This window comes from Mesoplodon densirostris, chromosome 10 (assembly GCF_025265405.1).
Source record: "Mesoplodon densirostris isolate mMesDen1 chromosome 10, mMesDen1 primary haplotype, whole genome shotgun sequence".
Classification (NCBI taxonomy): domain Eukaryota; kingdom Metazoa; phylum Chordata; class Mammalia; order Artiodactyla; family Ziphiidae; genus Mesoplodon; species Mesoplodon densirostris.
This window is the reverse complement of record NC_082670.1, coordinates 79,513,040-79,537,130: the sequence shown is the minus strand read 5'-3', so window position 1 is coordinate 79,537,130 and position 24,091 is coordinate 79,513,040. Positions and strand designations below refer to the sequence as shown.

General features: G+C 36.3%; 1 protein-coding gene across 13 annotated transcripts in view; it reads left to right on the top strand.

Moving 5' to 3' along the window:
* CFAP20DC (CFAP20 domain containing) overlaps positions 1-24,091 on the top strand; it is a 276,608-nt gene that overhangs the window by 10,233 nt on the left and 242,284 nt on the right. For all 13 annotated transcript variants that reach the window (XM_060110977.1, XM_060110973.1, XM_060110975.1 and 10 more), the window contains one exon: positions 2,740-2,812. In XM_060110977.1, the coding sequence (XP_059966960.1) occupies positions 2,740-2,812 (73 nt within the window). The remainder of the gene's footprint in view (positions 1-2,739; positions 2,813-24,091) is intronic.

Below are 24,091 nucleotides of genomic sequence, written 5' to 3'. Positions count from 1 at the left end.
AATTATCAACTCAGTTTTACACATGAAGAATAAAAAGGCCCAAACAGGTTTTCTGATTTGCCCAGGGTGTATGGAATAACCCATAATGAAGGGATAATTGTTCTCTGTGTTGCAGTGGGAAAGGTGCACTTTAGTGTGCTGTTTGTGCTAGGGCTGCGATAGAACCAGGAAATATCTTCAGTCATGATTTATCAGGTCACTTATAAAGGGTTACTGTACTGTGGTCTAGTCCCAACTCTTTGAACAGTGTAACACTTGCAAAATGTATATTGAGGTATATATACAGCTGTCATTTGCTGTAATGAAACAACTGTAAAAACCACTGTTTAAAAATCTAATGGTGTTTTACCAGATAAATGTGTCTTAAAATATTCAAAAGAAGAAAGGATCTGACCCCTTAAAACATAGAGGTAGTTTTTGTCTCAGGCAGAGAACAGATTATAAAACTGCAGAAACCTGGATATTTCAGTAAAAAGAGTGAATTTTTATGAATTTTATGTACTTGATGGGCGTTTTTGACTAACAATAGTTCCACATTCAGCATTTTAAATGTAAATTTTAAATTCAGATTTTAAATATAATGTAGACATGAGGAGTCAGTTTATATTTACTAGGCCACTGGCAAAAAAATGTTACTGTAGAGTTTATTTAGCATTTCTGACACACAGGATCAGTGTATGTCAGATGTTATTAATGTACTTTTTTCTTTGTCAGATGATCACCATATGGTATTGTACTTGTTTTAATCTTAGAAGTGAAGCCTTTTGAAAACCAGGGCTTCTGTACGTGAGAGAGTTGAGTTACCAAGCTCTCTTTTTGAGGGCAAACATCTTTCATATCTAAAAGTGTTCATACAAAAATGCCCTATATGTGTAGCTCTTTGTGTTTGAAGAGAACAGTGCTGATTCAGTGAGATTTGTGACATAAATTCGGGACCTTTTGTAAAGAGTGATTTCATTTATCCCAGTGCTCTCTCAGCTCTATTTATGGGGGCCTTTGTGCAAAGGAAAAATACTGTAGGTCCAATCAGTGGAAGATGCAAGAGAGAGAGAGATTAACGGTGGTTTATTTAAGTTGGCCTCATTTTGGTATCTCATTTTGGTTTTGTAATCCAGAACTCTGGTTGTCTTGTTGGCTTTTCCCATAAATGTGGTAGAATCTGATTCCTAGAGAATTTTCTAAGTTCAGAGGCTGTTACCCCATTTCCATTATGTTGCTTACTCTGCTGATGGCTCTTTGCAGCCGTTTATAAGCTTAGTATTTTAAGTAGAAGTTACCTTTGTATGTTTTATTTTTATTTTTTATTTTTTATTTTTTTTCCTTTTTGCGTTATGTGGGCCTCTCACTGTTGTGGCCTCTCCCGTTGCGGAGCACAGGCTCCGGATGCGCAGGCCCAGCGGCCATGGCTCACGGGCCCAGCCGCTCCGCGGCATATGGGATCCTCCCAGACCGGGGCACGAACCCGTATCCCCTGCATCGGCAGGCGGACTCTCAACCACTGCGCCACCAGGGAGGCCCTGTTTTATTTTTAAAATGTTAAGCACATTCGGTCAAATATGGTTTTGTTTAGAAACTAGATTTGGGGTAAAATATAGGAACTGTTTAAGTTGTTCAGGAATGTTGTTAAACATTTTACCATAGGAATTCTAAACCAGAAGATCTTTATATATAGACTACCCAAACATGTATTGTTACTTTAAAATACTTAAATTTGCTAAGTCTACTAAGTTGGAATAAACAGAAAATAATGTGCATGTTAGACCAGTTGCCTTCCTTGAGGCCTTTCTCCACATATTGGCCTGTACTGTTAGATTTGTAGGAGAGGTTCACAGATACATCGACATTTCCATTTCCTACCCAGTGTCTCACATTGGGAAAAAAGTTCCTAGAAGTCATGTTTTAGGAGGAAGTGATACTAAAACGTTCATTAAGAGCATCATAATTGAGAGATCAAGCAAAAGTTCAAAAGCTAAGAAGAAGGGAATTAAGTGAATGGGTCTGAAGAGGTAATATGAAATCAGTTGATTTTTGAAGCAGTTGTAGACCTCAGTTATCAAAAGTACCATAGGTCTTTCTCCAAATATTTTTTAATCCAGGTGAAGCTGGTGATGGGGAATAAAAACTATCAGTTCTTAATTTGTGAGCATTAAATTAATCAAAAATGTGTTAAATTAACAAAAGGTATTATAACTGAAAATATGTTCCTCTATCCATCTCATTTTAGACACATTTAAAACCGTATGAACTAGATATGGCTCATCAAACCTTCAGCTGTAGTTGTCATAATTAGAACTGTTTTCTTGATCTATTGTTTTTTGTTAAGTTGTTAAGTACAGTTAAAATTGTCAGTGAATAAAAATAATTGCCACATGCTTTTATGACCACCTTAATGAGAGTCCATAGTTCAATTTTATATGTGTCTATTGAATGTGTGCACTTTCTTGCAACCTATTAAAAATAGTAAATAAAAAATTATTATTTTGTAAATTTTGATAAAAATTTCACCAAGCCCACAGATGGGACTTTAAAAGACAACATTTATTGTTAGAGTTTGATTTGAGTTCATCATTTTTTTTGCTTTTATAATGAGGTTGTAACTCAGGGGTAGTGCTGTTGCAGTTCTGTGTATTACTGAAATGATAAAAGCTTCAGCTTGTTGATGACATGTGATTGTTTTGTTTATATGTACATATAAATGGTTTGGACATATAAATGTATATTTTCCCCCTCTCGTTTTAGTTGGACTGATCCAGAGGTTTCTTGTACTTCAGATTTACATACCCCTGGGACAAGACTTCTCCACCGAATTGCTGTAAGATATACAGAATTTCTTTCAATGTTTTATGTGTATTAGACATTTGATCAATTGAAACAGTACAAAGAGTCATTAATTACAAGTGGCAGTTTTTGCATTAAAGAGCAGTGACTTATCAAGTCTACATGAAGTAATTAAACTAATTTAATGGTATTTCTCAGATATACTGAAGTCTGGCATTTCCCTAAGGGAAGAAAGCAAATTTCATCTGTTTTAAGAAAATATCAAAGGATTCTGAATTTGACAATAAAGAGCCTATAATTTGAAGAGATAAATAATCCAAAAGTTTGAGATTTTATAGTTCAAATGAGGGGTGATGTTATGTTTTGTACTGTCTGCTATTGGAAACTGTGTTTGGTTTTAAATTAATTGAAATACCTCATTTTAATGTTATTTTTTAGTTTTTAAATTTTATTGGAGTATAGTTGGTTTACAGTGTTTTGTTAGTTTCAGGTGTTCAGCAAAGTGATTCAGTTATACATATACATATATTCATTCTTTTTCAGAATCTTTATCCATGTACATTATTACAGAATATTGGATACAGTTCCCTGTGCTATACAGTAGGTCCTTGTTGGTTATGTATTTTAGATATAGTAGTGTGTGTGTATGTTAATCCCAAGATCCTAATTTATCCCTCCCTCCCACGTTTCCCCTTTGGTAACCATAAATTTGTTTTTGAAATCAGTGAGTCTGTTTCTGTTTTGCAAATAAGTTCATTTGTATCTTTTTTTAATTAGGCTCCAAATGTGAGTGATACCATATGATATTTGCCTTTCTCTGTCTGACTTACTTCACTTAGTATGATAGTCTCTAGGTCCATCCATGTTGCCAAAAATGGCATTATTTCATTCTTTTTTATGGCTATATTCCATTGTGTATATGTACCACATCTTCTTTATCCATTCATCTGTCGATGGACATTTAGGTTGTTTCCATATCTTGTCTATTATAAATTGTGCTGCAATGAACACTGGGGTATATGTATCCTTTTGAATCATGGTTTTCTGTGGATATATGCCCAGGAGTGGGATTGCTAGATCATAGGGTAGTTTTCTTTTTTTTTAGTTTGTTAAGGAACCTCCATACTGTTCTCCATAGTGGTTGTACCAGTTTACATTCTGACCAACAGTGTAGGAGGGTTCCCTTTTCTCCACACCCTCTCCAGCATTTATTGTTTTTAGATTTTTGGTGATGGCCATTCTGACAGGTGTGAGGTGATACGTCGTTATAGTTTTGATTTGCATTTCTCTGATAATTAGTGATGTTGAGCATCTTTTTATGTGCTTTATTGGCCATGTATGTGTTCTTTGGATAAATGTCTATTTAGATCTTCTGCCCATTTTTTGATAGGGTTGTTTGTTTTTTTGACATTGAGCTTCATGAGCTGCTTAAATATTTTAGAGATTAATTTCTTGTTGGTCACTTTGCAAATATTTTCTCCCATTTTGTGGGTTGTCTTTTTGTTTTGTTTATGGTTTTCTTTGCTGTGCAGAAGCTTTTAAGTTTAATTAGGTCCCATTTGTTTACTTTTGTTTTTATTTCCATTACTCTAGGAGGTGGATCCAAAAAGATATTGATGTGATTTATGTCAAAGAGTGTTTTCCCTATGTTTTCCTCTAAGAGTTTTATAATATCTGGCCTTACATTTAGGTCTTTAATCCATTTTGAGTTTATTTTTGTGTATGGTGTTAGGGAGTGTTCTAATTTCATTCTTTTACATGTAGCTGTCCAGTTTTCCCAGCACCACTTATTGAAGAGACTGTCTTTTCTCCAATGTGTATTCTTGCCTCCTTTGTCATAGATTAATTGACCATAAGTGAGTGGATTTATTTCTGGGCTTTCTATCCTGTTCCATTGATCTATGTTTCTATTTTTGTGCCAGTACCCTATTGTCTTGATTACTGTAGCTTAGTAGTATAGTCTGAAGTCAGGGAGCCTGATCCCTCCAGCTCCATTTTTTTCCCTCAGGATTGCTTTAGCTATTTGGGGTCTTTTGTGTTTCCATACAAACTTAAAAATTTTTGTTCTTTGTTCTGTGAAAAATGCCATTGGTAATTTGATAGGGATTGCATTGAATCTGTAGGTTGCCTTGGGTAGTGTAATCATTTTGACAGTATTGATTCTTCCAATCCAGGAACATGGTGTATCATTCCATCTGTTTGTGTCATCTTTGATTTCTTTCATCAGTGTTTTATAGTTTTCACAGTACAGGTCTTTTGTCTCCTTAGGTAGGTTTATTCCTAGGTACAGTAAGTCCCCTACATACGAACAAGTTCCATTCCAAGAGAGCTTTTGTAAGTCCAATTTGTTCGTTAAGTCCAACAAAATTAGCCTAGGTGCCCAACTAACACAATCAGCTATATAGTACTGTACTGTAATAGGTTTATAATGCTTTTCACACAAATAACACATATAAAACAAACACAAACAGTAAAGAAAACATTGTTAATCTTACAGTACAGTACCTTGAAAAATACAGTAGTACAGTACAACAGCTGGCATTAGAGGGGCTGGCATCAGGTGAACAGGCAAGAATTACTGACTGGAGGAGGGAGAAGATGTGGGAGGTGGTAGAGCTGAAGGATCATCCACAATAGGAGATGGAGGGCAAGCTGCAATTTCACTTACACCTGACGTTGGTGGCACAGTTTCTGGTTCCTTGCTGGAACCAGATACACATTTGCATCTTTGAAAGTTTGCAGCTTGAAGGTGCATACGTAGGGGACTTACTGTATTTTATTATTTTTGATGCAGTGGTAAATGGGATTGTTTCCTTAATTTCTGTTTCTGATCTTTCGTTGTTAGTGTATAGGAATGCAAGAGATTTCTGTGTATTAATTGTGAATCCTGCAACTTTACCAAATTCATTGATAAACTCTAGTAGTTTTCTGGCAGCATTCTTAGGATTTTCTATGTATAGTATCTTAATGTTATTCACCTTAGTTGAGAAATATTGGTCTTTTCTGTTGACATATAGATGTCTTGGGATATATTTGTTTTAAGTGGCCTTGCTATGAACTAATTGTTTAGCAAAAATGAGCATATACAAATTTTACTCAGTTGAGCTACCTGTTGTCTGATACAATTCTGAGAATGAAAATAACATTAATTTGTATATTCATATAGAATGGAATATTGTTTAGGGTCTCAGTAATAAATTTGTGTGCTTTCAGTAAAACATTATATTTGGGGTATGCTATTTTCTAATTTTTCTTTGTAACTAATAGCTGTCCAAGGTGAAAGCTTAGGCTTTTATTTTCCCTGCTGGAAGAAGTGACTTTTCCTATTAATGAAGTTAATTTTGGACTAGTTACACCGGTGCAAACCAAGGGGAAGGAAGAGCTTTCTTAATAAAATGAGATTAACATAAACTCGAGGTTATTAGTTTCTCTTTGTTTATGAACTAAATATTAAAATATTAATTAAATATGAATTAAAATAATAATGTGTGCATATGTTGGTAAAATACGAATTTTAGCTAATTATTTAATTTTGTTTTCTGGAATGATAAAGGATAGATGGAACAATTTATATTTTTATTTTATTCAACTTTAAATCTTATAAACTTCTAAGATTTTCTGTTATCATCTGCCATGGTCACCAAGATTCTTTAAAGTAGTTCTTATAGTAACAAGACCAAAGCAGCATTTGATGCTCTTATGTATTAGGTTGGCCAAAAAGTTCGTTTGGGTTTTTCTGTAGATGGTTTGGAAAAACCCAAACGAACTTTTTGGCCAACACTGTCTTTTTCTAGTTCTGCAGAAAAAGTATTTTCAAGACTCTAAAAACATTCTAAAGTTACAGTGTACCATATAAAGTTTTATTTTCAGTGTAGGGGAAAGTGGTTTCCTACCAAATGGAAGAAGACACATTATATTTTATTTTTAAGCTTGTTAGGTTCCTTACATAGAAATCCAGTCCAACCCTTTTGTTCTCCTGATCTCTACCACCTATACCTTGAAGCCATGGTAGAGGTGCTGGAAATTGGCCTTTTGATCAAAGTTGTGCAAGACACTTTGCTGAACCTTGGAACATAATCTTTTGCTGAAGAGCACTCTTTTCCTATGCAAAATTAAGCTTTATTTGTGCCCCCAAACACTTGAGCTTATCACTCTAGGCTAGGCAATATACTGTTTTAACTAAGTTAATAATAATTAAAGCTTTAATTATTGAGAAATCAATAGGTATCTTAGGTTTAACTTAGTCTAGCAAGAAAGCAGTTGATATAAGTAAGCCTGACCACCCCTTTATTACCGTGTGATTAATGCGCTTGAAGGCTGGGAAAACATTTTCATGGGTGATGGAACTAACGGTCAGATTTTGAATTCAGTTGACTATAATCCTAGTCTCTTGTTCTCATAGCCACATGGACAAACATTTGTATTTTTCAGATTGTTTTAGTTTTATAGTTTTTGCAAAACAAATGTCTTATGGACAAAAGGTCAAAATTATTAAATAACATGGGTAAAACATTCTCTGTCCTGACGTAGTGAAATCACTAGATTATGAGAAAATGTATTAACTATGCATTTGAATTTGTTGCTAATGGATACTCAAAATATTTTGCTATTTTAGGAAGTAATGACAGACCATGTTTTACAAGAAAGAAGGTAGAGTAATAAGTATTGATTGCCTTTCTAACTACAGCTTTTTCTTTTCCTTAAATGAAAGGGCTTTCTTTCAGCACCCTTAGTGTTTTACTGTGTTTCTAGCAGCATAGCTCCAGGCCATTTTAAATAATATATTTCTCTAACAGGCTTGGAAAGTCACAGAGCAGAAAGATATATGGCTTCTAAAATTTTTCATTGTCAGAATGGGAGAGGCATTTTGTTTCACAAAGATACACTTGCACATCAAGAGTTTTTCATAAGTGGAGTCTTGCCAGCTGTTTTATGAGTTTAATACTCATTTCTTCAACATCTTCCTGTGTATCTTATGTTCACTGGATGATTATACTGCTCAGGAGAAGGTCATACATCTGTGAGTTAGTGGATGCCTTAGAACCAGCCACAGCTCTGCTTGAGGAATCACTCATGATTAGTCAGTCAACAAATTATTGAATTCCTGTTACTGTCATACAGTGTGATATGCATAGGGGAGTCAATCTACGTTGAATCTGTTTACTTCTTCCCACCCTCACTACCCTCCTAGTCCCAAACCACCATCACATTTCCCCAATTTACTGTTAGAGCATCTGAGTAGATTTCCCAGCTTCTTCTCTTATCCTTTTACAATCCTATCTCCACACTGCAGCTAGAGTGATCATTCTAAAAGCCAACTGGAATTTTCACTGTACCAAGGACAAACTCCCAAATCCTCAATGCTCCCATGTGCTCTGGTCTCTCACCTCTCCCTGAGCTCACCAGCTGTCAGCCACACTTGCTCCTTTCCAGCCATATTGGCTTTCCCTTCCTCACACACCAGGTGAGGTTTCCACTTAGGGTCCTATGCACAAGTGGTTTATATCCCCATTTCTTTACCTTGTTAACTCTTACTCAGTCTTCTCATCTCAGCTTAAGTCTCCCCTCTCCAGAGAGCCCTTCTTTGACTTCCCCCAAATAAATGAGAAATAAATCTTATGCTGTTTTCTAGCACTCTGCTGTTTTCCTTCATTACAACTATGCCAGTTTGTAATGGTATATTTTATTTGATTATCTGTCATTTTTAGCAGTCTTTGAGTTCCATGATATTCTAGCACCTAACACAATGCCTGGCACAAAAGCTCTGAAATATATATGAGTGGGCAGGAGTGGAATGAGTAAACAGGACCCAATCTCTGTCCACATATAGTTTGCTTTGAGGGTGAAAGATCAGTTAAAAGGCAATTTAAATACATCTTTTTAAATGTTATGATGGCACAAGAGCAAGACATAGGGAACATGTGACGTATTAGGTAGAAGTAAGAGCATAGGCCTCAAACGAGACAGATCCAGAGTCAAATTCTGCTTTACCTCTGTGGGACTTTGGACAAGTTACTTAACTTGCCTCACCTATAGGATGAGAGTAATAATACCTACCTCACAGATTTGTCATAAGAATTAAATGAGAAAATTAACATAAAGTAATAATGGCTAACATTTATTAAGCACTTATTATATACTGAACATTGTTCTAAGCATTTTGTTTTCACTCAATCCCCAAAACAAGCCTGTATAGTAGTCATAAATATTGCCTCTATTTTACCATTGAGGAAACTGAAGTCCAAAAAGGTTAAGGAATTCGGCAGAGGTTACAGACTTACTAATAATCTTAGAGCCAGAAATCAAACTTGTAGTCTAAATCTAGAACCTGTGCTCTGTACCACCATACCATGCCGCCATATTTGTAAATTTTCTATCTAATTATACATACATACATATATGGTAGGGATATTTAATTTGAATTTTAGAACAAGATGATTGTGCTCAGCCTTCTACATCTTTAGGGGCTTCCCATAGCACAGTGCTATCATCAGAGCTCCACAGAGGAAAGGTCTTTCATCTGAGCTGTTCTGTTTCTGTAATTACCCATTTAAGAAATAAATGCTTGAAAATTAAAGGAAGAATTTTACTCAAATATTTTTTGTTTAATATTTTGCATCATAAATGTGACAATATTTGTATTACACTTTTTTTTTCCAAAAAAAAATGAGAGCTAAGAAACAACTTCATTACATCTTTGTTGTTTCTTTACTTTGGTCCATGCCTAAGCCTTTTTTTTCTTTAGCATATACATATTATATTATTCAAAATCCTGCATCTGTGGGTAAGGCGGCTTCAGAGCTTCATAACCTGACCAGAGATTATCGAAACACATTGCGTTTTGCATATAGAGCAAATGGAGTGTTTACTGTGCTAACACACAGTATGTTTAGCATTAAAGTAACAGAATTCTCCATGCTTCTCTCTTTCAGTGTAAACCCACAAAAGAAAATATCCTCTCTTGCTTTTTACAAATAAACTCCTCATTTTGACTTGCTTATTTCTTAGTATTAGTTGCAGTTTTCATTTTTAAAGTATTTTAGTGTACCTGTGTCTCACTGTTTGACCTGAAGTTAAATGATTTAATAAACAACAGATTTTTTAAAGAATTTTTAAGAATTCTTTCATTTTGTGATCTCTTCTGTACTGCTTCATCGTAGCAGTGGGAAGCCAGCTCTCCCCTGTGTGGGAGAGCTGTTAGGTGTTTCAGAGCCTGGGGACAGAATCTTGTGTACAGGAGGAGCACCAAGAACCTGAGCTCTTGGAAGAGAACCAACCGCATCTTGAACTGGAAATCCGTTTCACTATATTTGATGCTGCCAGTCACACTAAGTGGTTTTGGAATATTACATTTTTGACAGGAGTTTCATTCATTTTACTGAATATTGTTGAGCATTAATTCCTTTCTCTATCCTGATTTTGACAATTATCTCGATGAATTCTGAGAGACATTTTGTGCTGTTAATGCCTCTAGTGAATTGACATTTTTCTCATTTTCACTCAGCTCAACCAGTGCTTTTTCAATATATGGGATGAAAACACTATGAAAGCTGGTGGTGGGCATCGTGTGCTGTTTTGGAGAGGTTGAGATTCTTAGCCTGCAGATCCTAGGGAATATTATTGCCAGAAGGTTTCACGTGTTGAGCTGTTAGCTATTTGGAGTACTACTTTCATTTGGAATCTAATAAAGTAAATTCCTAAAAAAAGAGAGAGATCCTTAAAAGGGTCCCTAGTCCTTAGAAATTTTAGTTGATCCTTTGTGATCTCTTCATTGCAGTATTCTGGATTTGAAAATTATATCTGAGTAGAGTTTAATGATTTTAACCTAGAATCCAATCTAGTATTTATGATGCTCATTCCAGAGTTTTTGTCTTGTCCTTTTGCTTTATCCCCTGGTTTTATGCCTTTGGGCTGTACACTGTCTCAGTTTCCTCTTGAGTAAATGGTAATGTGAACATTTTTCTTTTAATTGCCAGAGCTAATCGGTGATATTGTTTTTTCTGTAATTTTAGGAGGTTTAGGTTCATATGGATCTTAAAACTTCCTTTTCCATTTCTATAAAATGGAAAATTGAAATATACCCTTCCTACAAAACAAAGCTTTAGTCTCAGGATAATTTAGTGAAAGTTACTCTTATATCACTTTTTCTGTATTGTTACTAGTGAGCTAGACAAATAGGTCAAAAGAGAAATTTAATAGAAGTTTCAGGTCCTTCTACCCTATTGAATTTTGCTCCTTACTGTCCCTTCTTCGGTGACATCGGAGGCACTAGACTCTTTTGAAACTTTAAACCAAGGAAAGTGAATATGGCCTCACAGCTGCAGACCTGTTCTTTTCACATGTCAGTTGTCTTCTTCAGCCACTTTAAAGCCACCAGAGTTGAGAGAACACCTAAATTTAATAACTTTAGGTCAGAATGACATTGATGAGAGCTTTTGAGATTGTGTCCATTTACCAAGCACAACTCTTCCTTTGGAAAATTTACTTTCTTATCTTTTTGGTCATTTTGATGCCTACCTTTGAAGAAAATAGTGGTTGCTCTATAGCTCTTAGGTTATTTGTAAAGAAGGTTTTATCCAAGCACAAAGTCTTAATCCAATGAAATCTTTTATGTCACTGAGTAAATACATCTCTAAACTGTGTTTAGAACTGGTCGAAAATGGCCAGTGGTTGCTCTTTTTTAACCTAGTAGTATTATATACTAAAGTGGTAATGACATTACAAGTTTCATTAACATTTTGAATGCATCTCATGTCTAATTCCAACTTCTATTTTTTTCTTTTTAAAATCATCAGTACTTAAATCTCATTATTTTAATGATATCCAATTAAATGTGCTTGCATAATCAGTATATTTTGTTACATGCATTAGTAAAGGAGCACTTTAAGATACTTTGCATACTGACTTTCATAATATATTAAATTTGCATGCCTTAAAATAGGTTTTATATGGAAGTTTTAGATAACACATGTGATAGGTGTATAAATCAGGGGCCATAGTCTTTATCTATTAAATAAATGTTCTTTGAGAAATCTTTTCTTCCTGGTTCTTAGTTTGGTTCACTTTACTTTTCTAAATTATTTTTACAGTACTCTTTAGATAACCTAGATCTGAGAGCTAAATAAGATACTAGCAAAAGAAAAACTGCACATATACAAATATTTGGAAGTGTTCTTCATAACAAAAGGCCATACATTTGTTAAAGCACTGTACAGTTAAATGATTGCCATATACATTATCAGGGATAAAAAGTCAAGGCCCTGTGACGGCTCAGATTATAAGCCTGAGAGTCAGTGGCTCTGCCATGTATTAGTTTGATGACCTGGGCAAGTTGCTGGGCTCTATGTGTGTTACAGCCTCATCTGTACAGTGAGGATGATATTTATACATATTTATTGAGTAATTATGAGGATTAAATTGGATAATGCCAAATGGTAATCGTACAGTAAATATTAATTCATAATTTTTATATCTCTAAATATAGATAAAAGTGCAGGGATATTTAATTTTTAAATTGCTCTTGTGAAACATTTTGAGACGAGTTGGGCATGTTTCCATTTCATGTGAAATTTTCTTGGTACTCGTCCCTGAAAAGATGTAGGAAAGCAGCTTTTCCTTTGGAGCCTTTTATTTGCCAAGTATAAAGTGCATTTCTCTTAGAAACACCTCTACTGGCAGGATGGTAGCTATTTCAAGAATGAGAAAAGGCAAGAGCACTTAGGGAAGGAGAAGTAAATTCTTTTGAATTTTCCAAAACGTTTATGTGAGTAGGAGTTATATGCAAATAAATGTTTTCAAGATTGGGCTAAAGCTAAGGAATGCCACACTTGGATCTTAGATGAAAACTGTTTATAAGCCCATAATAGAACTCCCAAAGAACTTTTCTTAAAACCAATAGTCCGCCCTTCTTTATTGGAACAGATTAGTGTTCTTGCATTTTATATCTATTTCATACTTAAAAAGCTATTACAATAAGCTGTTTGAAACAACAACAGTGGTATGAAATTCTCAGTATAGCTGGGGGTTGGTTGCCTTTGTTAGCAGTAAATAGGAACAGCTGTTCTGTTTGATACACATAGGTATTACCATGCCCTTTTTTCTGAGGTTAAATACCATTGATTTATAAGGTAGGAAATAAAATATCTCTTAGCATTATTTAAAGCCAGATATGATTATTGATATACCATAAACAGTGATTTGTAATAAATGTATGAATTCACTGTATTTTAGCAATGGATGTGTTAGCATAAATATTTAAAACATTTTAGTTGCTCAAGTTTCTGTTATTATAGGGAATCTACAACTCTTATCCAACTCCCTGTTTTTTCTAAATTCATTTTATTGAAGTAGAGTTGATTTACAATGTTGTGTTCGTTTCTGGTGTACAGCAGAGTGATTCAGTTATACATATATAATAGTTTGCATTTGCTAATCCCAAACTCCCAATCCATCTCTCCCCCACCCTCACCCAACCCCCTTGGCAACCACAGGTCTGTTCTCTATGTCTGTGAGTCTATTTCTTTTTCACAGATAAGTTCATTTGTGTCATATTTTAGATTCCACATATACGTGATATCATAAGTATTTGTCTTTCTCTTTCTGACTTACTTCCCTTAGTATGATAATCTCTAGGTCCATCCATGTTGCTGCAAATGGCATTATTTCATTCTTGTTTATGGCTGAGTAGTGTTCCACTGTATATGTATACCACATCTTCTTTATTCATTCATCTGCCGTTGGACTTTTATGTTGTTTCCATGTCTTGGCTATTGTAAATAGTGCTGCAGTGAACACAGGGGTGCATGTATCTTTTCGAGTTATAGTTTTGTCTGGATACATGCCCAGGAGTGGGATTGCTGGGTCATACAGCAATTCTATTTTTAGTTTTTTGAGGAACCTCCGTAGTGTTTTCCATAGTGGCTGCACCAATTTACATTCCCACCAACAGTGCAGGAGGGTTCCCTTTTCTCTACACTCTCTCCAGCATTTATTGTTTATAGACTTTTTGATGATGAACATTCTGACCAGTGTGAGGTGGTACCTCACTGTAGTTTTGATTTGCATTTCTCTAATAATTAGCCATTCTAACTCCCTATTTTTAATAGAAAAAACCCTGAGACCCAGAAAAGGGATGTTCCTCAGGATACAAGGTTTTTAGAGGCAAAGCCAACACTAAAATTCAGAACTTCTGACTCTAGCATCTTTTCTTGATATCATTGCTGCCTTTTAGTGCTTGAGTTGGAAAAAGGTGACGATATAGTATGATTTTATAATCATGGTTTCTGATAGTTTTAAATAGTGAAGTTATTTCTGCCAGTACTTTGGACTCTAAGTTGCAGAAAGTTAATTCTGTTACTGTAATCCAGATTTCTACTCCTCCCCCACCCCTGTCCTCTAAAATTAATCACCAGAAATAAGTTAAATTCTTTGTTTGGGTCAGGATTAGCAAGGTCATAACAAATCAAAACAAAACAACTACTTCTTTGAAAGATTATTTCATTGTTAGGGACAGAAATCTATTTAAGTTATGTCAAGGAAAAAGATAAGTATTGGAAAAACATGGAGAGATCATATGGAACCCAACAGCAAAAGTTGTTACAGGACTTTTGAGAGGTGATAGTTGTCAGCAGCTTCTCTCTCTCTCTCTCTCTCTCTCTCTCTCTCTCTCTCTCTCTCTCTGGAAACTACTCTGTCATCTCTCATTCTGTTCGTAAGTTTGCTTCATTCTTCTGTTTCATCCTATAAACCAGCATTTTTAATTGCTTGTCATTGTGCATGTGGGCAAACATAGCTTCCAGTACATCCCTCTGTGACCCTACAACTCCAATACACATCACTGACAGATCAGGTTCAATCTGTGTATCTTCCAGTTCAAAGATTTGAGAGAACCATCAGGATTGGTCCTTGGCCAATCATTGGGTTTCAGCTAACTGCTCCATCGTTGTTTTTGTCTTCGGAGGCTGTAAGCTGGAGCCAATTCCCTAAGAAGTGGGTGTGGGCAGGGCAGGCAGATAGACTAGTAGACCTACTGAATACCTTTGAGTATAGACACTTGGTAGTCACTTTAGAACCTCTTTTTTTCCTCAGTCACCTGCCAACGACCTCTACACATATTACTAAGCCTTTCTAGTGGTATTTAGAAGTGAATGGTAGCTAGAATTTTTTATTAGAGTCAAATTTACTTTGATGCAATGATTGTCCTAGGTCATATATTTATTTCATTTACCTGGAATCCTAAGGTCACCTGAATAGTACTGTATAAACTATCTTAGTTAATCAGGGTAGACTTTGCTTTAGTGCAGTCTCACTCAAGGACTAAGCCACATTTCTTTAGTGCTTCTCTAGCTAAACAGTAACACTGATTAGAATGGTTTGATTTATTAAACATCTACAATATGTTAGGCTCGTTTCATACTGTATTTGCCAGGTTTGCTAAGGTGGCTTACAACAATTCCATATATTTCTGTCTCACATTGCCTGAGAGCTACAGGTGAGCTGCTGCTCTGATTTCGCTAGAGGTCGACTGTGTGTCTTCTCATTCCAGAACCTGGATTGAACAAACAAGTCCTGTCTGGAACATGCTGTTCGTGAGGCATAGGCAGAAGTGCAAGAGCCTGAACAGAACCACTCAATCTAATTTAAAGCTTCTCCTCAGATATGTGTGGCACAAGTCACTTCTACTTACATTCATTGGCCAGTGCAAGTCATATGACCACACCTGGAGTCAGTGGGGCAGGGATGTGTATACCTCCTACATAAAAGGGAGATAGTGAATAATTATGAACACTGATAATATATAATCAAACACACACATGTAATACATTATCTCATTCTTAGCATGATACTCTTAATGTGAATATCATCACCATTGTATAATTTATTAATTTAACAATTATATTATTGAGCACCTACCATGTCCTGGACACTGAGCTCTTGAGTTAATAAGGGTCAACTGGGGACCCTCACTATCCTATTCTTATATTTCTACAGTATGGGCTTATTTTGTGTAAAATGTTGTGACTCCTAGAGATACTCACACTTTGTTGCAAAACAGTGGTTCTCAAACTTTTATTTGTCTCAGGACCCCTTTACATTCTTAAAAATTATTGAAAACCTCAAAGAATTTTTGTTTATATGGGTTATATCTGTTAGTATTTACCATATTAGAAATTAAAACTGAGTAACTTAAAACATAGGTACTATTTAGAAATAACCCCATTACATGTTAGCGTAACTCTAAATAGCTATAGCATAAAATATCTATATTTTGCAAAGCAAATAAACTTAGTCAACAGTGGCATTGTTTTACATTTTTGCAAACCTCTTTAATGTCTGGCTAAATAGAAGACAGGAGTATTCTCATATCTGCTTCTGCATTCACTCTCATGATATAATATATCATGTCACCTCTGGAAAACTCCACTGTATACTTGAGAGAGAGTGAGAGTGAAAGGGACAGATAACATCTTGGTATTGTTCTTAAAATAGTTTTGGCCTCACAGAGCCTCTGAAAGAGTCTTGGAGACCCTCAAGGGTCCCTTAAGCACACTTTGAGAACTCCTATGCTAAAGTGTATTCTGAAAGCAAATACATGACATCCTTACTTAGTGTGTTTTCCTGGAGCGTCACTCTTCTGTTCATCTATTTTATAAGTTAGGTAACTTGGTTAGGTAGGCTCACTGCTGTAAGTGATAATCCCAAATCTCAGTGGCTTAACACATTCATTTCTTGTTCATATCTCAATCCAGTGCAGGTCAGTGGTAGGGACTCTACCCCCCAATAGTCATTCAGGGACCTAGGCCCCTTGGGCCTCGGAGTCTTCTAGCAGATACTCCATATCTGGTCAGCAGACAACAGAAGAGAGAACCTAGAGAATCACATGGGAGGATATATGAAGTCAGATTGCTCTTGCCAGAACTCATACCACCCATAACAGTATTGGAGGCTGAACTGTGTATCTGGTTCTTTGTCTAGAAGAAAAGGAAGTAACAGAGTTTGGCCAAGACATATTGTCCTCTACCAGAATAAGCAATTATGCTTCCACTAAACAAGTTAAAAGAAAACTTTATGATTTCTTGTCACCCTTTTTTCCCCTATGACACTTAAGTGGTACATAGTGCAAAACAGTACTTCCTCATGCTTTGAGAAAAGTTGTAGGGACATGCAATCTAAAATTAATGTTTAAATATTTAAAAATTTTTATTTTGAAATAATTTCAAATGTAAAGCAAAGTTGCAAAAAAAAAAGTGTACAAAGAACTGCCATATACCTTTTACCCAAATTCACCAGTTATTAACATTTTGCCACATTTGCTTTTACTTTTTTCTCTGTGTATATACATATATTTAGGAATGTATGTGTGTACATACACAAATTTCATCCAAATTATTTGAGAGTAAAATGCAGATCTCATACCCCTTTGCTACATACTTCAATGTCTACTAAGAAAAAAGAAATTTACTTACATAACCACAGTACAATTTTCAAAATCAGGACATTGAACATTGATGCAATACTATTATCTGTGGTACAGACCTGCTGTCCTTTATAACAATTATGTTTTTGGTCCAGCATTACACATTACATTTAGTTTTCATGTGTCTTTAGTCTCCATCATTTTAGAATGGTTCCTCTGTCTTTCTGTGTCTTTCACATCAATGACATTTCTGAAAAGTGCAGACTGCTTATTTTGTAGAATGCCCCTTAATTGAGTTTCTCTGATGGTTTCCTTATGATTAGATTTAGGCTATACATTTTTTGCAGAAATACTGTGAGAGAGATGTCATGTCCTTAGTGCAGTTTATCAGAAGGCATGTGATTCCAGTATGTTCCATTATAGGTGATGTTAAGTTACTATTTTTTTCTTAAAAATTAGTAAGTAATTTGTGGGGACATACTTTGATACTATGTAAATATCTTGGTCCTCATCAAGCTTTCCTTCGCTAGTTTAGCAGTTCGCTTTTTTTTTTTTTTTTTTTTTTTTTTTTGCGGTACGCAGGCATCTCACTGTTGTGGCCTCTCCCGTTGCGGAGCACAGGTTCCGGACGCGCAGGCTCAGCGGCCGTGGCTCACGGGCCCAGCCGCTCCACGGCATGTGGGATCTTCCCAGACCGGGGCACGAACCCGTGTCCCCTGCATCGGCAGGTGGACTCTCAACCACTGCGCCACCAGGGAAGCCCAGCAGTTCGCTTTTTGCCTGAACTAATTATTCCTAAAATGGTTGCAAAATAAAGTGAAATTTTAAGTTGTTTTCCAATTACACGTGTAAAAAACGAGTGTGGTAGACATTTGTTCTCTATCTAGCATACTTTGCCACATTTTTCTCTTCCTAAATTAACCTGTTTTGCTTGGGTATCTCCCCCTGCCTAATGGCAGCCTATGTACTCTAGTAAAACTGATTACAACACAGACCCTGGTGTGGGCTTTGATTTATATATCAATTAACACATTCCATCCATTTAGCTACATTTATTCTTTTAGGACTGAGAATCTGACTTACTCTGGCCCAATCAGAGTGAATTTCAGGAGTCTTGTTTAGGATGCGGGACTAGGAGCACCATTTCCATCTAGCACCCATCTTGTGACCATGAGGATAAAATTGATCCACGTGGCAGAAAGGGAGAAATAGAAAGAAGTTGGATCATTGATGACTGTTTTGAGCCGTTAAATCAGTCAGACTTGAAGCCTGCCCTACATCTGTGGTTTTCAATTATGTGAGCTAATAAATTCAATTTATTAAGTGAACAAACTTGGGTTGGGTATTCTGTTAACTTTTGACATAAAGAGTACTAACTGATATTCCTAGTAACAAATAAATAGTAATGGCTGTTTTACCTTATATTTAAAAAATGGTAAGAAGGATGTATGTATAAAACTTTTTCAACACCCAACAAAAAGAAATGAGTATAAGGGTTTTTTGTTGTTGTTGTTTGTTTCCTCACCAGCTTGGTGGTAGAACTGTGGCACAGGCTACTAAGGAAGGTTAATGTATCAGACTCTGCAATATATATCCCATGTTCCAAAGAGCGCATGAGTTCATTTTAGTAATAAAGTTGTTGATGATTACAGAGAGGGGCTAGATTCATTTAGACTCATTTCAGTTAACCAAACCAACTTGAGTGAATTAAAACACAGTAGTGGGGGCATCAAATGCCAGGTATGTGGGGTGTCATATGAAGTCCAAGGACAGTAATGAGCTGGGCATGGAAACCATTGCACCTTCGGATTTCCATTTCAGCACTCACTCTCTTTTTTCATCTCGGCTTCTTCTGTGTTTCTGCTGCATTTCTAGTCTTACCAGGCAATTTCAGATACCTAGAGATTGTGTTAGTCTGAGTCAGGAATTTACTCCTATTCAGTTCAGTTGTGCTCATTGGTGTAAAAATGGTTTCAGAAGACCTATCCCGGAGGTCTGTGGAGAAGGGTATGGAGGGTATGGAGAAGATTTCAGAGGGCGATTTAGAAAGAGACTCTAAGAGTTGGCTAGTAAAGAAACATTTATGGATGTTACAGCCAGCTGAGGGCATAAGTGAAAGCAGGAAAAATTGCTCCATAATGCCTTTCTTCTTCCCTCTCAGGACTCCTGTACCTCATTATTAGCCTGTTATTTCTCTCATTTGAATTCTCGCTAAGATGCTCGCTAATAAGGTCTTAAGGTCTGGGTTGTAATTATTTCCAGGATTTTTTTTTTTTACTGAGTTGGCCAAAAGGTTCATTTGTTTTTTTCCATTAAGATGGCTTTAGTAGCCCTTAGTTGTCTTTAACTTCATTCGAAACAATTTTGTTAGATTGTGTGACAGCTGCCATATCAGCATGCATTTAAAAAAAGACTTATCAAAGTTGGTGAATTTTTGTGTAGCCATTTTAATATTGAAGATGGAAGAAAAACAACATTTTTGCCCTATTATGCTTTATTATTTCAAGAAAGGTAAATAAGCAACTGAAATGCAAAAAAAAGATTTGTTCAGTGTATGGAGAAGGTGCTGTGACTAATCGAGTATGTCAAAAGTGGTTTGCGAAGTTTCGTGCTGGAGATTTGCTGGACGATGATCCACGGTCAGGTAGACCAGTTGAAGTTGATAGTGATCAAATCGAGACATTAATTGAGAACAATCAACATTATACCACTCAGAAGATAGCTGACATAGTCAGAATATCCAAATCAAGCGTTGAAAATCATTTGCACCAGCTTGCTTATGTTAATCACTTTCATGTTTGGGTTCCACATAAGTTAAGCGAAAAAAACCTTCTTGACCATATTTCTGCATGCGATTCTCTACTTAAATGTAACAAAAATGTTGTTTTTAAAACAAATTGTGACAGGCGATGAAAAGTGGATACTGTACAATAATGTGGAACGGAAAAGATCATGGGGCAAGCGAAATGAACCACCACCAACCACACCAAAGGCCGATCTTCATCCAAAGAAGGTGATGTTGTATATATGGTGGGATTGGAAGGGAGTTCTCTATTATTAACTTGTTCCGGAAAACCAAACAATTAACTCCAGCAAGTGCTGCTCCCAGTTAGACCAACTGAAAGCAGCACTCAACGAAAAGCGTCCAGAATTAGTCAACAGAAAATGCATAATCTTCCATCAGGATAGAGCAAGACTGCATGTTTCTTTGATGACCAGGCGAAAACTGTTACAGCTTGGCTGGGAAGTTCTGATTCATCTGCCATATTAGCCAGCCATTGCACCTTCGGATTTCCATTTATTTCGGTCTTTACAAAATTCTCTTAATGGAAAAAAATTTCAATTCCCTGGAAAACTGTAAAAGGCACCTGGAACAGTTCTTTGCTCAAAAAGATGAAAAGTTTTGGGAAGATGGAATTATGAAGTTGCTTGAAAATGGCAGTAGGGTGAATACATTGTTCAATAAAGTTCTTGGTGAAAAAAAAAATGTGTCTTGTATTTTTACTAAAAAACTGAAGGCACTTTTCGGCCAACCCAATACTAAGGCAGTGTTTTACAGCAGCAGCATCAACAACCTGGGGATTTGTTAGAACTACAAATTCTCGGGCCCCACCCCTGAAGTACTAAAAGAGAAACTGGGAGCAGGGCCCAGCAATCCTTGTTTTAACAAATCCTCCAGGTGATTCTGAGGTACTTGAAGTTTGAAAATCACTGCTACCCAAAAGGTGGCCACAACCTGGGATGTGTCTTCTTCCCAGCGTCTCTTCCTAGCTAGGTGCAGTGGTACTGCTTGAATATAGAATCATGGCCAACATTCACTTGTTGCTTCAAAAGAGAAACCTAGTCTCTGGCCTCTAAAGAGTAAAACAGACTCCAGTAGCAGAAAGGTTGCTGTCCCCAGTTCTGGAGCCTCCATCTCTTCAGGTTATCCCCAAGAGACCTCCATGTGGCCAGCATTTTTTGGACATTTTTCTGCCTGTGCACAGAAATATGAATATCTCCTCTCCCTTCTCCACCTCCCTACTCCTCCTCTTGTCTTCTCTTCCTCTCCTTTCTCCCCTTTCCCTCCATCTTCTGTTTCTTCTTCCTCTTCCTCATCCTTCCTCTTTCCTGTCGTTTACTTCTCCTTGCCTTTTTCTCTCCATCTTTCTTTACTCTTGTTCTTTGCCTTCTACTTTTTTCTTTTTATTTTTCTTTCTCATTTTTCTCCTTCTTCCTTCTTCTCTTTCTCCTCCTGTTCCTCCTCTCACTTCTACTCCTAATAGGGGCAGACTTACTCAAGAAGAGAAGATGAATGCCCAAAGGCCATAGGAAGTAATAAATGCCATTTCTCTAGTCCTGGTTGCTCATCCTCAGACACCCAAGGCACCTTGAGGATTATCTGGGGTCTGAGCCTGGCCACTCCTGCACATGTTCCTCAGGACCTCAACTTTATGCCCTTGAGCTCTCAGTTCCCCCAGCCTCCTATACCACCCCTACCCTGGCCCCAGGAATGAGCTCACACTGTCCTGTGCTGGTAAATGTTTACCATTTACCTCTGGGGTGGAGGTAGGGTATTGAGAAGCCCTGATGTTTAGAGTTTGTTAATCTCTGTCGTGTAAATGCTCCCACCATGACCACGTTCAAGCTACCAACCTGACATCACTGAATGAGGAGCTGTGGAAAGATGCTTACAAGGGCCTCTCACAAACCAGTCAAACCTGCTGTAGCCTACACTAAAGAGGACTTTGCTAGCCATGGTCCAGATGCAGTACTACTCCTTCCGTCATCACTGCAGATGTTTTGGGGTTAGCCATTAATGAATGAACTTGAACCATCAGATGTTTGTTTACTCTTTAACAGATTCATTTTTTAGGACAGCCACTGGAATAATTAAAAACAGTGCAGTGTATAATAATTGCCACAACAGTGCCTTTTAGTTTAATTAAGTAAAATCAACTGCAAATACTGCCAAAAAAAATTGCAGCCTTTTCAATGATTTGTCATTGGATTATATATAATGTATATATAACATATATATAACAAAGTTTGAATTAATGTTCAGTTAAAATGTAGAATATCATCCAGTTGCCCTGTCTTTTTTATTTACATTCTACAGCATCTTTGGTGGATTTTTATTATTTTTAAGTAGGTTCACATTGTGTTTTATGATACATTTCTTCCCGCAACAGTTTTGCATACAGATGGAAATGTTGGGAATCTAGTTTAAGGCTGATCTTATTTATTGTTTTTATTCTGTTATGTGATTGATCTGGTCAGTGAACAAGAAATTCTTCAAGGCCATCCATCACTCCAGGCAGGAGCTGAGCTAAAACCTTCTAACTCACTGCTTCCAGTCTGTCAGGCAAGATTCAGGTTATAAATATTGAATGTGCAAACAACTGTTTAAATTAGCTGTCCTATCTATTTTACGCAGTTTTAGTAGAAAAGCAAGCTGATATATTGTTTAGTGGTAAGAACTGGAAGACAGTGAATACAGTATTATTATCTTTCCATACGTTGTTGAATTAATCCTGTTGGCAAATATTTAAAATAGGTCAAATTAACTCTTCTTCCCTTAAATTAAATTAGAAGTAAAGTAACTGAGCATGTAATTTATGCAGCTTTTTGGTTTTTATATTCAAACAGTAGCAAGACTGTTAGTAATTGTAGATGTAGCCATCTGTCATAAATATAGTAGCCAATTGTTAAATGCTTTAGTTCTGTGAATTTTGTTACCTCTTTGCAATAACAAAAATAGCTTAATATTTGGGAAATATTTGGGCAGGAAGGAAAGTAGCATCTGGTTTGCTCTGCCATTCCTGGTAAGCATCTAGAATATTGAATATGTGCAGGTGTTTGTTCTTCTGCTACTTGGAGTTGTAAAAAGTATGCATACTTTCCCTGGTGTTGATAAATGCAGTAGGTAAAATGCCAGCCATTTGTACTGACTTCTAGGAGCCTTTTTCTATGTAGTGAATTTAGGTAAACTTCCAAAATTGCTCTCTGCATCTTAAGTTTATTCTTCAATTATATTATGCTGGGAACATTCTTTCAAATAGACGACATGTATCTAAGCCCACATTAATAGCACACATGAGCTGCTTACCCAAGAGAAGCATTTGTCTCCCTTTAGAGGCACACAAGGGTGTTCAGCAGCTTGTGTCTCTTAGTTGTTGGATTGCAACCTAACAGAAAAGCTGGGCAAGGTTTTATGTTACTTTCTCTGCCAAACACTGCTCGTTGCTTACCCATATCCATTTTTCTCTTGTCAGGATAGCCATGGGCCCGGCTAAATAGGCTCACCTTCCTAGACTCCCTTTTAGGTAAAGCTGGCCACATAACCTAGTTATCACAAATGAAATGCAAGTGAAATTCACTTGGTAGTACTCCTAGGCAAGCTTTTAAAGGCGGACAGGTTCAGCTAACTTGTTCCTTTGCCCTATGGCACTTTGCTTTTTCCTTGTTTTCTGCCTAAAATATGAATACAATACATGAAAGTACAGCAGCCTTCTTGGGAGCATGAATGCAAAAGCTATATACTAAAGATGGCACAGTGGGAAAATGGAGAAGATATCTGGGTCTCTGATGGCTTTATTGAGCCACTAACCTTCCTGAACTGCCTATCCTTAGACTTGAATGAGTAAATAATTCTCCTTCTTGTATAAGCCACTATTTTTCAGGGTTACTTATAGCCTAGCACATTCCTAACTGATACACTTCTTTTCCTGAGTTATCTAAGTTGGAATGAAATTATGCATTGTGTTTTTAAAAACATAATCTACTTTGGAATTATAAAAATAATTTTTACATATGTCTTTATGAGGAAATAAATAAAACTAACTAGAATTGCCATATTAATAAACCTCATTATTGATAAATGTAAGAATGGTATTGATGAATGATTTTAGTAGTAAA